We start from the raw sequence: 16,666 nt of genomic DNA, 5'->3' as shown, positions 1-16,666 counted from the left end.
AAAGCACTATTTATGTATTTTTTATGATAAATAAGTGCTAAAAATGTTTTTGCTTGCGCGCTTTGCACGCTCACATGAATTATTTGTGCCCCAGGTGTGCCCCAGTACAGTATTAGGTCTAGTGACGCCCCTGGTAAGAACTAGAGTTTCTTAAGTAAAATTAAACATTTTATTAACGTAATACATGAATTATGGGGGAAGAGTAAGTTTTAATTATGTTTCCTCATACTATTTAAATGTTTAATAGTTGTACTACATAAACCTAAAAATATTACATCAACTTTACTCTGAAAATGTAGTGTTTTGAAACGCAGGCTAGACGACGCATGCGCACAGCACAACAGGCTCTGTCCGACTGACTCTGCTCCGGCCGTTAGGATCACTTCACAGAGTACTGCACGGTGGCATTATGGGTAATTCTTATCTTGCGTTTATAATGTGTTACAGAGTCGATGTTTATCAGAAATGTATTTGGTGTATGTTCACAGAGTGTGGCACATATTAGTAAGAATTTTAAAGTTGTTTATATTACAACCATCAGTGTAAAAGGTATTACTGTTGAACAAATAAGAATTGCAATCTGCACCAAGAATGATGACGCCTGCTTGCCCTTCCTGCACTCAGGAATAAATGTGAGGAAAGTAGATAATAGGTGGTGGTTATCATACTGTAAAGTCTACTATCACCCTACCTCCCGTTCGTCAAAGATAAGAATGATTTTAAGAGCGTTCATGCAGCTACACCCAGAAGAATGTACTGTCGCACACTTTCTAACGTCACTTTGAGCGTGGATGTGATTAGATTGACCCATTTAAAGATTAGTTTGTGTAAACAGCTGAGGGCCAATCAGAAGTTCGAGGAGGACTCAGAACAGATATGAAAATATACTTTTAAAAAATTTTAATGGGGCAACAAAACCCAATATTTTCAGCCATCTTCCTGAAAACGAATACAGAAATGTTACTATTTTTTCTGGAAACAAAACCAGATGCTTTAGCTGTAGCCATTTTTCTGGTGACAAAACAAGATTATTTTAGTCAAAGTCACACCGATTAACAAGACAAGTCTACTGTGCTATTTTTCTGTGAAATAAACTATGGAAAAACGTTTTTCTTCCTGAAGATAAACCATTTGAGAAGCACTCAACTCACACATGCTTACTCCAAATCATCATTGATGCAGAACCAGCAGACAATAACCAACATTATGTTTCATGTTCATTGGAAATTCCCCCGACAGCTCGTACAGCAAATGAATATGTTTGTCTTGATACAAGGAATAACGTTAGCTAACTTAGCATCAACTTAAGACAATGATGTTGCCTAGCTAGCTAGGACTTCACTTACATCTCTCATTCCTGCTGCTTCTTCTCTGCTGCGGGCGAATAACTTTCTTAAATCCATCTAGGAGTTACAGTTTGAGTCAAATCAAAATCAAAATAATATAATTAACAAATTGTTGTTGGCTAACGTTACCTACCTCAGCAGTGATTCTCATCCTCTCTCTCTCTCTCTCTCTCTCTCAACTGAAGTCTCTATCCACAGGTGAATAAATTAGCATATTAATTAGCCATGTGTTCATTGTTAAGTGGAGTGAATACAGTAGCAATCAATTACCATCCTAAGTAGTATGTGCGCTGTTGTCTATGTTATGTAGACTTAAAACTCTGAAGCGTTTTTTTTTTATTGGTGAAATTTTTACTGGGGCACGACAAATCAACACTGGGCACGTGCCCCAGTGAAATCTGTCTGGCGACGCCCCTGTTGCGTACAGTGGGATCCAAAGACTAGTTGCAGAATCTAATACCCTAAATACAAAAAAATACAAAAAATTTAATATCTCTGATGTACATTAATTACAAGACAATTAAGTTGCACAATAAGTCACAGTAGTTATGGTAGAAGTATCAGTACAGTACATACAGTATGTACAGTATAGGAAGCAACAGATATTAAGGTGTCTACAGTTATTTGGCAGTTGAGTAGTGACAGTAGTATGAACAAAGGGAATGGAACAGTATGACTTCTTTATACTCTTGTTTTTACATTATTTACAGTCATTGAATGAAGAGTATTGTAGTCCGGTAATTACAGTGGTAAGTAAAGTGATTCTTGTGCGTGAGGTTTTGTGCAATTGTGATGAGTGTTAATCAGCGGTGCAGTTGAGCAGTCTGATGGCTTGGGGATAGAAGCTCCTCCTGAGTCTCTCCGTGAACTCGTTACCAAGCTGAAGCATGGGGGTGTTCCGGCTAGCATCATGGGTATTCTGGCATATTGGTACGACAGGCAGATGATGCAGGTAAAATGGAGAAGTATTATATCCTCTCCCTTTAGAGTTGGCAATGGTGGGCTTCTATCACCAGGCCTATTTAGCCTGTTTATGGATGATCTGTCAAGAGAGTTGAGAGAATGCAGACCAGGGTGCATCATGGGAAACACCTTAATCAATCACCTTATGTACACTGACTATTTAGCCATTATATCTCCCAGTAGTGCAGGGTTCCAGCAGCTTCTTAACATAAGCTCAGACTATGGAGTCAAGTTTGACATCAAGTATAATGCCACAAAGAGTATGGTAATGACATGTAGGACCGAGGAGGATCAACATCTTTATTTCCCAGGTTTGAACTTGTCTGGTCAAACCCTGTCTGTGTGCAACAATGTCAAATACTTAGGCCACATCATCAATGACAAGATGGAGGATGATGCTGACATGCTTAGACAGAGAAGAATGCTGTATGTCCAAGCCAATATCCTGGTGAGAAAATGTCATGACTGTTCTGATGAAGCCAAGGTGTACTTGTTCAGAGCTTACTGCACCCCTATGTACACAGCACCCCTCTGGCTGAGGTTCAAAAAAGAGAGCTTGCACAAACTCCAGGTTGCATATAACGACTGTCTCAGAATCCTGCTCAGAAAACCCAGGAGTAGTAGTGCCAGCAAGCTTTTTTGTGATTTAGGGATAAACACCTTCCACACCACCCTGAGAATACTGATGTTTAAGTTTATATGTAAACTGCTTGGGTCCGAGAATGATCTTATTGTACAGATAACCAATCCTTAGGTGTAGTTCTGTTAGGTACCAATCGTATAAATGGAAACACTGGTATCTGTGCCTTTTATAGAATGTGTAGATGCATCTTTAAAGTGTAGATCCATCCATTTTCTACCGCTTATCCCTTTCGGGGTTGCTGGAGCCTATCTCAGCTGCATTCGGGCGGAAGGAGGGGTACATTTTTAAAGTGTATATATATTTTTTGTTTTTTTATTGCTGCTTGTATTTATTTATTAGATGCCTTTTACTGAATATGCACAAGCACTATTTTCAATAATATGTGATAATGCCTTTTATACTGCTTGTTGTTTATGTACTGTATGGGATTGAATGTCTACTTAAAGTTAAAGTACCAATGATTGTCTCACACACACACTAGGTGTGGTAAAAACTGTCCTCTGCATTTGACCCATCCCCTTGTTGACCCCCTGGGAGGTGAGGGGAGCAGTGGGAAGCAGCGGGTGGCCGCGCCCGGGAATCATTTTTGGTGATTTAACCCCCAATTCCAACCATTGATGCTGAGTGTCCAGCAGGGAGGTAAAGAGTCCAATTTTTATAGTCTTTATAAAAATGTGATTACAACTTTTACTGCAGACTCCAACCTCCAAATAGGTCCAGGCAGAGTCATATCAAAAACTTGGTGGTATGACTCGTCCTTAGAGGTTGGAGTCTGCAATAAAAGTTTTATGGTAATTTTACAGTGAACTTTAATCTTGAAGTGCACACATGCCCATAAAAAAAATCATGCAGAACTTTTTTCAGATTAAAAAAATCTAGTTAGCAATTTGTCAATGTTAAATTACAAAACTCTGACGTTAAGTACAAGAAACAAGTTAGAGGTCTAACATATTTAAATCAGCTGTTTCAGATATTTTAAAAGTGTTAACATACCATAAATCCTCTGGCTATGCTCTTATTTTGAAAATCAATTGATAAGACACTCACATCTTGTAGTTTATTGCTTTCACTTTGAAAAATCAAACCCAGTTGACTTGCTGTGCTCAGTGAAAAGTTATAAAAGACGGGGACCAGAGTGGACGACATCATGCATCATGACTTGCTGTGTTCAGTGAAAAGCTATCGAAAGGCTGCAAACTAGTTTGGTGGAATAGGTGAAAAAGAATCGTCTATAATGGACTACCAACATGTTCTGGTCTATTTCATGTGGACTTTCACTGCAGGTAAGTTCTGATGTTGCTTTTCCTATAATTCTTTATAAATGTAGACTTTGTACAAATAGAAAGAAGAGCTGATGTTGTGTTGTGTTGCACCTGTTGTGTGTTTTGCTACCAAACTAAATATTGTTCTACACAAAGTCTTGTTGAACACATTTAACTTCTCTTTGTAATTCTCATAATGGACTTGTGGAGCTTTGACTTGCAACATTTAGCTCTGCAACAATCCCTTTTCTGTGCCCAAACCAAGTCTTCATTTCTCCATTCTAACCTTGACAGGAGCAATGGTATCCAAAACATTGACAACACTTGATGTATAAAAGTTCAACAGATCATCAACATTTACATACGGGGCGTTTTCGAACTTAATAATTTCCACAAACTGTGTCTGTATGCTGTCATTTATTAGTCTTACCCGGACAACCGCAGACGTAATTGCTGGTTTGGGTCCACCGATAAGTCAAAGACTATAAGAACCATTTGTTCTGCTCAGTGACCTTGTGGTTGTGTTGTCCGCCCTGAGATCGGTAGGCCGTGAGATAAAACCCCGGCCTAGTCATACCGAAAACTATTTAAAAATGGGATCCATTACCTCCCTGCTTGACACTCAGCATCAAGGTTTGGAATTTGGGTTTGAATCACCGAAAATGATTCCTGAGCGTGGCCACCGCTGCTGCTCACTACTCCCCTCATCTCCCAGGGGTGAACATGCAGATGGGGCAAATGCAGAGACAAAATTCACGACTTTTTATCTTTTCCATTTTTGAACATTATAAAGTTAAAGTGACAAAAGCTGCTTTTCGAAAAAGTGCAGGTAACATGCCTTTTGTTAGTATGGTAATTACTCATTACAATCGTGCAAAGTAGATAATGCTGTGTTTGTACACATTAAAGTCTCTTGTGTTTTGTTTATAAAAAAAGGGTCTTAATGGTGCACCACTACAGCTGAAGACTATTTATCTGTTTATGTCCCTTTCACAGTTTCTGCACAGGATGTGAAATATTTCCTGAAGGGTCAGGACATACACTTCATGCCATCCATCTCTGAACGACCTATTATAATTCTCTGGCAACATAATGAAAAAGATGTGGTATTATCTACTGGCACGGAGAAGTATGTGGCTTCTTCACACAAGAACAGAATCACTCTGGACCGGGTCTCTGCAGAACTCACCATCAAAAACGCCACATATGAAGACAGTGGAGACTATCACCTAGAAATGCACTTTAACAGCGAGCAGGATACTTTCCTGTATAGAATTGAAGTTATAGGTAAGTTTACATTTCCATTCATAAACATTTTAACACAAATATTGAGCACTATAAATATGAACTTGTCTAATCTAGGTTCATTAACAATAGTGTTGATTGTGTTACATTTGAGCTCAAATGTGAACACGACTCAACACCACATGAATCTCCACCCCAAAAACAAAACAAAAAAACATCTGAGCTCATGTTGACCATCCTTCTGTTTTCTTACAGACAAAGTATCCAAACCCAACATATCCTGTGAGATGAGCGACACAAAGCAGGCGACACTTGTGTGCTCAACAGAGTCCAAACATCCTCATTTATTAAAGTTGAAGTGGAGCTCACCAGGAAAGGAGCAGACTGGACCAAATTTAACAATAACTGTCAGGAATGAAGATGATGATCAAGTTTATCGTTGGGATGTCAGCAACCCTCTGACCAATGAAACGGCTTCATTCACCGCTAAGGACTGCTTCCCGGGTAATTATAATCAATAATGATGGCTGTGAAATGGTGGTTGTACATATTTAGATCTTATTTTGGATATGATGTACTTTGAAAAGTTGATTTGAGTTTGACTTTTGTTTTTCTGTGCAGGTAAAAGATCAGATGTTCATCTGATTATCATATTAGTCTGTATCTTCATCCCGGTCATCATCTTGTGTTGTGTTTTATACATAACATGTCAATATCTAAAAGGTACAGAAACTCGACATGACAAAAAGACAATCAATCAAAGTCACATTAGTTATTTATTTAAATGTAATTAATACCTTGTTGGGATGTTAGTTTCCTTACCTCACTAAGGTGATTGGAATGTAATTATCTTTGTGTTGTTGTTTCAGTGTCCAAAGAGCGTGATGAAAAGACATCCTTCTTAGACCAAGTACTCACTCTTCCCTCCAACTCAGGTAAACTAAGTCATTACACTTATTGTGTTCTGCTTCATGATATTATTTTTTTATCCCGTTTCAGAATGTTGTGCATTTTTACCTTTTTTGGTGTGTTTTAGGACTGAATGTGTTGACTGAGGATGAGAAGATGGATTCAGAAGGAGCCATGCTACTCCCTGCTTCTGTTCCTGCACTTCATTCCTCTTCAACACACTTAAACACTATCACTGAACTTTCAGATACCAGCAATGATCAGCAAGATCATCAGAAAAATTCGGAGGAAAATGTGAAAACAGATGACTTCCTGAGTGGAGCGACACTCAGTGATTGGGGAGGAATTAGAAGACGAAGCAAGAGTTGGGCAGGAATCAGTCCTACATATGACAGAAATGTACATCTCAAAAAGAAGGAAGATTTCAGAGAGAAAAGAAAGACAATTTGTTTGTTTGCCCGTAACAACTAATATTTTGTAAAAGGAGTTAAGGAAGCCATCTACGTTAAAAGACCATTTTGAAACAAAGATGGAGGTTGTAGCAACATGAGCTGACAAATTCTCCAACAACTGGATCATTTTTTTCCCCCCAAGATGTCGCCGCTGTAGTGGCTGCTGGTGGCAGGAGCTCTGTGCTCTTGTGTCATCCTTCTGTGTTCCTGGTGTTTCCTTCTTGTTTTCATGTCGGTTTTGTTTTTCCTTTTGGTTCGGGACCCTTTGGGACTGTCTGACAAGGTTTGGCACTTTCAAGACTTCTGCGGGGCTTTTTTGTGGACTTTTGGATCTGCGTCCCAGGAGCCTTTTGGCCATGGAGACCAGCTGCTGGGTCAGAGTCCGTTTGGAGAGACTGGAGGAGACGCGGATGAAGAGACAGAGCAGGTACCAGTAATTATCAGCAAGATCATCTGAAACATTCAGAGGAAAATGTGACAAAAGGTGACTTCCTGAATCCAGCGACACTCAGTCATTGGGAAGCCAAAAGACACGAAAGACAAAGCAACACTTGGACAGGAACCAGTTCTACATATCCATCCATCCATTCAGTGTCTGCCGCGTGTTCCTCTTCAAGTCGCGGGAGGTGCTGGAACTTATCTCAGCTACAATTAGGCGGAAGGCGGCGTACACTCAGGACGAGACGCCACCTCATTGCACTAACACTCACATTCACACACTATACCAACTGTAATACCCTGAATACCATGAATTGATTAACGTGGACCCCGACTTAAACAAGTTGAAAAACTTATTCGGGTGTTACCATTTAGTGGTCAATTGTACGGAATATGTACTGTACTGTGCAATCTACTAATAAAAGTATCAAAAGTATCAACCCTTGTCAGCCTGTAAGAGTCATGAATCATAAAGGACTACAACCAAGATGGTGGACAGCTTTAAAAAAAAAAACTACAACACAGACAGACAACATTCACACTCACATTCACACACTAGGGACCATTTAGTGTTGCCAATCAACCTATCCCCAGGTGCATGTCTTTGGAGGTGGGAGGAAGCCGGAGTACCCGGAGGGAACCCACGCAGTCACGGGGAGAACATGCAAACTCCACACAGAAAGACCCCGAGGCCGGAAATCGAACCCAGGACATTCGTATTGTGAGGCACACGCACTAAACCCTTGAATCCTGAAGGGTATATTTTGGAGAAAAACAATAACTGTAAGACTAGTATTTCGCCAGTAGGAGGCAGTGTTTATACATTCAAATACTGCATGGAGGTTCCTCTAGACGACTTCACGGTGGCAGAGGCGTTAGTGCGTCTGCCTCACAATACGAAGGTCCTGCAGTTCTGGGTTCAAATCCTGTGTGGAGTTTGCATGTTCTCCCCGTGACTGCGTGGGTTCGCTCCGGGTACTCCGGCTTCCTCCCACCTCCAAAGACATGCACCTGGGGATAGGTTGATTGGCAACACTAAATGGGCCCTAGTGTGTGAATGTGTGTGTGAATGTTGTCTGTCTATCTGTGTTGGCCCTGCAATGAGGTGGCGACTTGTCCAGGGTGTACCCCGCCTTCCGCCCGATTGTAGCTGAGATAAGCGCCAGCGCCCCCCGTGACCCCAAAAGGGAATAAGCGGTATAAAATGGATGGATGGTTCCTCTAGAAACGTCACAAAACAAAAAGTTGACATCAAGTAGATCAGGGGTCACCAACCTTTTTGAAACCAAGAGCAACTTCTTGGGTACTGATTAATGCGAAGGGCTACCAGTTTGATACACACTTAAATACATTGCCAGAAATAGCCAATTTGCTCAATTTACCTTTAATAAATCAATTTATATATATATATATATATATATATATATATATATATATATATATATATATATATATATATATATATATTTAAAGGGTCTTTCTGTCTGTCATTTCATTGTACATTTTTTTCCTCTACGGAAGGTTTTTGGTAGAGAATAAATGATGAAAAAAAAACACTTAATTGAACGGTTTAAAAGAGGAGAAAACACGAAAAAAATGAAAATTTAATTTTGAAACATAGTTTATCTACAATTTCGACTCTTTAAAATTCAAACTTCAACCGAAAAAAATTAAGAGAAAAACGAGCTAATTCGAATCTTTTGGAAAAAATTTTAAAAAAGAATTTATGGAACATCATTAGTAATTTTTCTTGTTTAAGATTAAATTCAGAATTTTGATGACATGTTTTAAATAGGTTAAAATCCAATCTGCACTTTCTTAGAATATATAACAAATTGGACCAAGCTATATTTCTAACAAAGACAAATCATTATTTCTTCTAGATTTTCCAGAACAACAATTTAAAAAAAAATTCAAAAGACTTGGAAATACGATTAAAAATTGATTCTACAGATTTTCTAGATTTGCCAGAATATTTTTTTTTAATTTTAATCATAAAAAGTTTGAAGAAATATTTTACAAATATTCTTCGTCGAAAAAACGGATGCTAAAATGAAGAATTCAATTAAAATGTATTTATTGTTCTTTACCATAAAAAAAAATACTTGAACACTGATTTAAATTGTCAGGAAAGAAGAGGAAGGAATTTAAAAGGTAAAAAGGTGTATGTGTTTAAAAATCCTAAAATCTTTTTTAAGGTTGTATTTTTTCTCTAAAATTGTCTTTCTGAAAGTTATAAGAAGCAAAGTAAAAAAATAAATGAATTTATTTAAACAAGTGAACACCAAGTCTTTAAAATATTTTCTTGGATTTTCAAATTCTACTTGAGTTTTGTCTCTCTTAGAATTAAAAATGTCGAGCAAAGTGAGACCTGCTTGCTAGTAAATAAATACAATTAAAAAAAATAGAGGCAGCTCACTGGTAAGTGCTGCTATTTGAGCTATTTTTAGAACAGGCCCGCGGGCGACTCATCTGGTCCTTACGGGCTACCTGGTGCCCGCGGGCACCGCGTTGGTGACCCCTGAAGTAGAGAAAAGTATTAATTTCCTACACATTTAATGATTTTTTTTTAACGTAGAAAATCTATGCAGACTTTAACTTGTCTGTTGACAGCTTTAAAGACTTGATCTGTGTTTGTCTTTCAAGAAAAAGATGTAGTTAGCATCAAGTAGTCTGAAGTAAATGTAAGATTGCTGTGAGATGGACAGTGACTCAGCATTATTGACTAATGGACTACAAACACCTGACCTATTTCTTTACTTTTGGTGTGGTAGCTAAGTTCTGGTGGTCTTTTGGAGAAGTCTTGTTCATGTGGAGATGAAAACTACCAAGTAGAATTATTATTTTATAGAAATATCAAGTTACATGTTTAATAGAGATATTCTTAGAAGAATGTCATTTTCACATTTTTAGTAGAGATTGTAGTTGCCAACTGGATGAAAAATAAATAACAGACATCTTGTAGACCGACCTGATTGTCTTCACACATACCAGCGTGGTGAATTGTTTTTGGTCTTTTTTTGTACATTTGTCTCAACATTTTAATACTATTTGATTCCAACATGAATACCAATATCTGTTGGTTTGAGTTAAAAAGACAAGTCTAAGAAAACACAAAAACTATCAGATAAAGCAGCATGGACAACATTCCCAAGACTCTTGGCCAGGGGCGTTGCCAGACATATTTCACTGGGGCACGTGCCCCACTGTTGATCTGCAGTGCCCCAGTAAAAATTTCACCAATAAAAAAAAACGCTCCAGAGTTTTAGGCCAAATAACATAGACAACAGCGCACATACTACTTAGTATGGTAATTGATTGCTACTGTATTCACTCCACTTAACAATGAACACATGGCTAATTAATATGGTAATTTATTCACGTGTGGATCGAGACTTAATTTGAGAGAGAGAGAGAGAGAGAGAGAGAGAGAGGATGAGAATCACTGCTGAGGTAGGTAACGTTAGCCAACAACAATTTGTTAATTATATTATTTTGATTTGGATTTGACTCAAACTGTAACTCCTAGATGGATTTAAGAAAGTTATTCGCCCGCAGCAGAGAAGAAGCAGCAGGAATGAGAGATGTAAGTGAAGTCCTAGCTAGCTAGGCAACATCATTGTCTTAAGTTGATGCTAAGTTAGCTAACGTTATTCCTTGTATCAAGACAAACATATTCATTTGCTGTACGAGCTGTCGGGGGAATTTCTGCTGGTTCTGCATCAATGATGATTTGGAGTAAGCATGTGTGAGTTGAGTGCTTCTCAAATGGTTTATCTTCAGGAAGAAAAACATGTTTCCATATCATCAAGTCGTGAGGCAAATTTTTAAATCATTCAAGTTTATTTCACAGAAAAATAGCACAGTAGACTTGTCTTGTTAGTCGGTGTGACTTTGACTAAAATAATCTTGTTTTGTCACCAGAAAAATGGCTACAGCTAAAGCATCTGGTTTTGTTTCCAGAAAAAATAGTAACATTTCTGTATTTGTTTTCAGAAAGATGGCTGAAAATATCGGGTTTTGTTGCCCCATTTAGATTTAAAAAAAAATATATTTCCATGTCTGTCCTGAGTCCTCCTCCAACTTGTTAGTCGGTTTGCCTTTTGCTAAAATACTCACTAATAGTCACTAGAAAAATGGCTAAAAATATCTGGTTTTGTTGCCACAATTAGATCTTTTTCTCCCTAAACTTTTTTTTTTCCATGCACACATCTGACTGCGACTCACTGAAAATGACACACAATCCACTTTTATGTCACGACCCAGCAGTTGGGAACCACTGGTCAACTGTATAACAGTTACTGTAATATTTCCATGTCTGTCCAGAGTGATTGACCACTTTGCAAAAATGAAAAGGAGACGTTACAGTTTACTTCTCAGAAAATGATTCCCTGAACAGACACACAACAGTTGTTCATTTATTCTACTACTGTGGCTTTATTGTTTTGTGTATATTTTATAGTTTTGTGTATCTGAAATAGGATTAGCCACATTGCCATAAATGGAAATTAAATAACAAAAAAGAACCCAGAGATGTGGGGGTGCTTTATTTTTTGTTTTACTTTTGTAGATGTTAAATTTGCAGATGATTACTGCAATATATATTTCAAAAAGATTCATTGCTCTTCCTTTTTGCTTTTATCAGTAGCAGTTTAGAAGTCTGGAGTAAAAAAGTGCACAAGTAGGTCAAATGCATTAGTTAATTTCAGGTGGTTAATCAAAGATCCATACAACATAATCTGATATGATTTCATAGTTTAAAGCACTATTTATGTATTTTTTATGATAAATAAGTGCTAAAAATGTTTTTGCTTGCGCGCTTTGCACGCTCACATGAATTATTTGTGCCCCAGGTGTGCCCCAGTACAGTATTAGGTCTAGTGACGCCCCTGGTAAGAACTAGAGTTTCTTAAGTAAAATTAAACATTTTATTAACGTAATACATGAATTATGGGGGAAGAGTAAGTTTTACTTTTGTTTCGTCATACTATTTAAATGTTTAATAGTTGTACTACATAAGCCTAAAAATATTACATCAACTTTACTCTGAAAATGTAGTGTTTTGAAACGCATGCTAGACGACGCATGCGCACAGCACAACAGGCTCTGTCCGACTGACTCTGCTCCGGCCGTTAGGATCACTTCACAGAGTACTGCACGGTGGCATTATGGGTAATTCTTATCTTGCGTTTATAATGTGTTACAGAGTCGATGTTTATCAGAAATGTATTTGGTGTATGTTCACAGAGTGTGGCACATATTAGTAAGAATTTTAACGTTGTTTATATTACAACCATCATTGTAAAAGGTATTTTTGTTGAATAATAATGAATTGCAATGTAGTCATCGAGCAAAGAAACATGTAATCTTTAATGAAATCAAACACAAATCAAGGGTTGTCTAACTTAGGCAGTATAATAAATAAACGGATACGTTGTGCATTATCTTAAATGGCAAAGGTACTCAAAGTCTCAATACATATGACAGTGAGATTGTGCAATTGTAATGATTCTCAACAGGCTTTGATCTCCACAGTTGCTCAGTTACAATGATGGAAAGTGTAAGGATGGAAAGGTAAACGCAGTTATAAATAGAGTAAATATATTGACATAAAATATGAAAATTACGAAACATCTACTTGTCTATGTTCAGTTTCATATCTATTTATCTGAAAACGTTATCAATCAAGCTTTATTGCAGACTCCAACGTCCAGATAGACTACTCAGTTTAAGCCTGGGCCCCTGGAGAGGGGGTCCAGACTAAGGCCAACGGAAGAAACTCATAGCTAAAGCACACATAAGCATGTGTGTAAGAGGGAAACATCAAAAAACACAAAGGACATTAAAAGAGCATTGCTGATGCAACCAGCCATTTCTATATATAGCTACAAAAAAAATAATATAAAATTAAAAAAAAACATATACAGTGTGGTGGCCTCTGCTGGGGTGGGGGGAGCATGGCCAGAGACAGGAGCAGACCCAACAAAGCAACCAAGAGAGCCACTCGGCCGCTCACTAACTCTCGGCCAGTGTCCAGTCTGCATGGATGAGTGAGGATGCGTCCAAGGAGACCGAGGTGTCCGATACCTGCTCATTCAGCCAAGACACTGTGAAGCCCGTCCGTCCCGGCGCTCAGCACCAGCTCCGCAGCTCTGTCTCTTCATCCGCGTCTCCTCCAGTCTCTCCAAACGGATTCTGGTGTGGCAGAGACCCAGCAGCTGGTCTCCGTGGTCTAAAGGAATCCGATCCAGAAGTTCACAAAAAAGCACCGCAGAAGTCTCGAAAGTGGCACCCCTTGTCAGACAGTCCCAAAGGGTCCCGAACCAAAAGGAAAAACAAAACCGACATGAAAACAAGAAGGAAACACCAGGAACACAGAAGGATGACACAAGAGCACAGAGCTCCTGCCACCAGCAGCCACTACAGCGGCGACATCTTGGGGGGAAAAATAAATGATCCAGTTGTTGGAGAATTTGTCAGCTCATGTTGCTACAACCTCCATCTTTGTTTCAAAATGGCCTTTTAACGTAAATGGCTTCCTTAACTCCTTTCTACAATTATTAGTTATTTTGGTCAAAGAAATTGTCTTCGTTTTCTCTCTGAAATCTTCCTTCTTTTTGAGATGTACATTTCTGTCATATGTAGGACTGATTCCTGACCAACTGTTGCTTCGTCTTCTAATTCCTCCCCAATCACTGAGTGTCGCTCCACTCAGGAAGTCATCTGTTTTCACATTTTCTCCGAATTTTTCAGATGATCTTGCTGATCATTGCTGGTATCTGAAAGTTCAGTGATAGTGTTTAAGTGTGTTGAAGAGGAATGAAGTGCATGAACAGAAGCAGTGAGTCGCATGGCTCCTTCTGAATCCATCTTCTCATCCTCAGTCAACACGTTTAGTCCTAAAACACAACAAAAAAGGTAAAAATGCACAACATTCTGAAACGGGATAAAAAATAATATCATGAAGCAGAACACAATAAGTGTAATGACTTAGTTTACCTGAGTTGGAGGGAAGAGTGAGTACTTGGTCTAAGAAGGATGTCTTTTCATCAGGCTCTTTGGACACTGAAACAACAACACAAAGATAATTACATTCCAATCACCTTAGTGAGGTAAGGAAACTAACATCCCAACAAGGTATTAATTACATTTAAAACAATAACTAATGTGACTTTGATTGATTGTCTTTTTGTCATGTCGAGTTTCTGTACCTTTTAAATAATGACGTGTTATGTATAAAACACAACACAAGATGACCAGAATGAAGATACAGACTAATATGATAATCAGATGAACATCTGATCTTTTACCTGCACAGAAAAACAAAAGTCAAACTCAAATCAACTTTTCAAAGTACATCATATCCAAAATAAGATCTAAATATGTACAACCACCATTTCACAGCCATCATTATTGATTATAATTACCCGGAAAGCAGTCCTTAGCGGTGAATGAAGCCGTTTCATTGGTCAGAGGGTTGCTGACATCACAACGATAAACTTGATCATCATCTTCATTCCTGACAGTTATTGTTAAATTTGGTCCAGTCTGCTCCTTTCCTGGTGAGCTCCACTTCAACTTTAATAAATGAGGATGTTTGGACTCTGTTGAGCACACAAGTGTCGGCTGCTTTGTGTCGCTCATCTCACAGGATATGTTGGGTTTGGATACTTTGTCTGTAAGAAAACAGAAGGATGGTCAACATGAGGTCAGATGTTTGTTTTTTTTGTTTTTGGGGTGGAGATTCATGTCGTGTTGAGTCGTGTTCACATTTGAGCTCAAATGTAACACAATCAACACTATTGTTAATGAACCTAGATTAGACAAGTTAATATTTATAGTGCTCAATATTTGTGTTAAAATGTTTATGAATGGAAATGTAAACTTACCTATAACTTCAATTCTATACAGGAAAGTATCCTGCTCGCTGTTTATGTTCATTTCTAGGAAATATTTGCCACTGTCTTCATATGTGGCGTTTTTGATGGTGAGTTCTGCAGAGACCCGGTCCAGAGTGATTCTGTTCTTGTGTGAAGAAGCCACATACTTCTCCGTGCCAACAGAAAATACCACATCTTTTTCATTATGTTGCCAGAGAATTACAATAGGTTGTTCAGAGATGGATGGCATGAAGTGTATGTCCTGACCCTTCAGGAAATATTTCACATCCTGTGCAGAAACTGTGAAAAGGACATAAACAGATTTAATGTGTATAAACACAGCATTATCTACTTTGCACGATTGTAATGAGAGTAATTTCCATAACAGTTTGTGGAAATGATTAAGTTTGAAAACGCCCTGTATGTTAATGTTGATGATATGTTGAACTTTTATACATCAATATCTCGATATTTTGTAGGCCATATCACGATACACGATATATATCTCAATATTTTGCCTTGGACTTGAATGAACACTTGATACATATGTTGCCCTCTGTGTTTTAACATTTTGATTTCTATTTACTGTTTTAATTGGATTCACCCTTAAAATAGTTTTTAATCATATATATTTTATATTGGTTTTATATATTTTTGTTTTTGTTTTTATTCAGTCATTAGTGGAGCTCAGGATAGTATTTTAATGTTGTTTTTAATATTGTTGTGCAGCACTTTGGAAACATTTTTTTGTTTAAATGTGCTATATAAATAAAGTGGATTGGATTGGATATAATCACAGCAGTATGATGATCCTATGTGTCTACATTAAAACATTCTTGTTCATACTGTATTAATACATGCTACTTTTAAACTTTCATGCAGAGAAGGAAATCACAACTAAGGCAATTGACCAAAACTATATTTATTAAACAGTTATTAAGCAGTGGCACAAACGTTCATGTCATTTCCAAAACAGAAAGTGCAGGATTGTCAGAAACATTTTAAGTGTCAAATAAAAATGAGCTGCATAATAAGAAATCATAGTAATCGTCCTTTGCTATGTGGTAGGTTACTACGGACGTTATTAAATTCTATTTTTTTATACGGTGTTGATGTAGAAATGTTTGCCTCAGCATTTTACTGCAGTCAAGCCAGCTGCACTTGAATCTGAAATGCGCCTATACTTTGCACATTACGGTAATTGAGCTAATAAATTCATATAAAATGTGAAAAGCATTTAAATTGAAATATAAGAGGTGTATCTCAACCAACCCATATAGGACTATTATCCTGCAATATTTGGGGTCAATAGGTCACATTACCTGGAAGCTATTGCAGATATAGCTAGCATATGGCATCACATTAGTGTCAAAAATCCAAGCGCATAAAAACTGTTATCGCGCCCTGATTCTCCACTTCGTGTGCGCGCGGAACACCCTTTTGCGCGCGCGCGGTGCCTATGTGCGCGCGTGCCGTCTTCGTTTTGGCACTTTGTGGGCGGTTATTCTTACACGGCCCCTCCTTTCTG

General features: G+C 38.0%; 2 protein-coding genes across 5 annotated transcripts in view; one reads left to right on the top strand and one right to left on the bottom strand.

Moving 5' to 3' along the window:
• Positions 1 to 16,666, top strand: part of LOC133547997 (T-lymphocyte surface antigen Ly-9-like) — a 280,939-nt gene that overhangs the window by 203,611 nt on the left and 60,662 nt on the right. For 2 of the 3 annotated variants that reach the window (XM_061893447.1, XM_061893459.1), the window contains 2 exons: positions 5,211 to 5,501; positions 5,715 to 5,963. In XM_061893447.1, coding sequence (XP_061749431.1) covers positions 5,211 to 5,501; positions 5,715 to 5,963 — 540 coding nt within the window. Of the gene's footprint in view, positions 1 to 4,171; positions 4,236 to 5,210; positions 5,502 to 5,714; positions 5,964 to 16,666 lie in introns of those variants that run through there. The other variant, XM_061893455.1, reaches the window with a different exon arrangement.
• The window catches only part of LOC133548078 (CD48 antigen-like), a 183,213-nt gene continuing 179,069 nt past the window's right edge, over positions 12,523 to 16,666 (bottom strand). Inside the window, exons 2-6 of one of the 2 annotated variants that reach the window (XM_061893493.1) lie at positions 15,148 to 15,438; positions 14,686 to 14,934; positions 14,470 to 14,568; positions 14,258 to 14,323; positions 12,523 to 14,157 (exon numbers count right to left, since the gene is read on the bottom strand). In XM_061893493.1, coding sequence (XP_061749477.1) covers positions 13,988 to 14,157; positions 14,258 to 14,323; positions 14,470 to 14,568; positions 14,686 to 14,934; positions 15,148 to 15,438 — 875 coding nt within the window. In that variant the 3' untranslated portion in view covers positions 12,523 to 13,987. The remainder of the gene's footprint in view (positions 14,158 to 14,257; positions 14,324 to 14,469; positions 14,569 to 14,685; positions 14,935 to 15,147; positions 15,439 to 16,666) is intronic. The other variant, XM_061893490.1, reaches the window with a different exon arrangement.

The sequence above is a fragment of the Nerophis ophidion genome, linkage group LG02, assembly GCF_033978795.1.
Source record: "Nerophis ophidion isolate RoL-2023_Sa linkage group LG02, RoL_Noph_v1.0, whole genome shotgun sequence".
Classification (NCBI taxonomy): domain Eukaryota; kingdom Metazoa; phylum Chordata; class Actinopteri; order Syngnathiformes; family Syngnathidae; genus Nerophis; species Nerophis ophidion.
The sequence above is the reverse complement of the archived record's forward strand: the minus strand, read 5'-3'. Positions and strand labels throughout refer to the sequence as shown.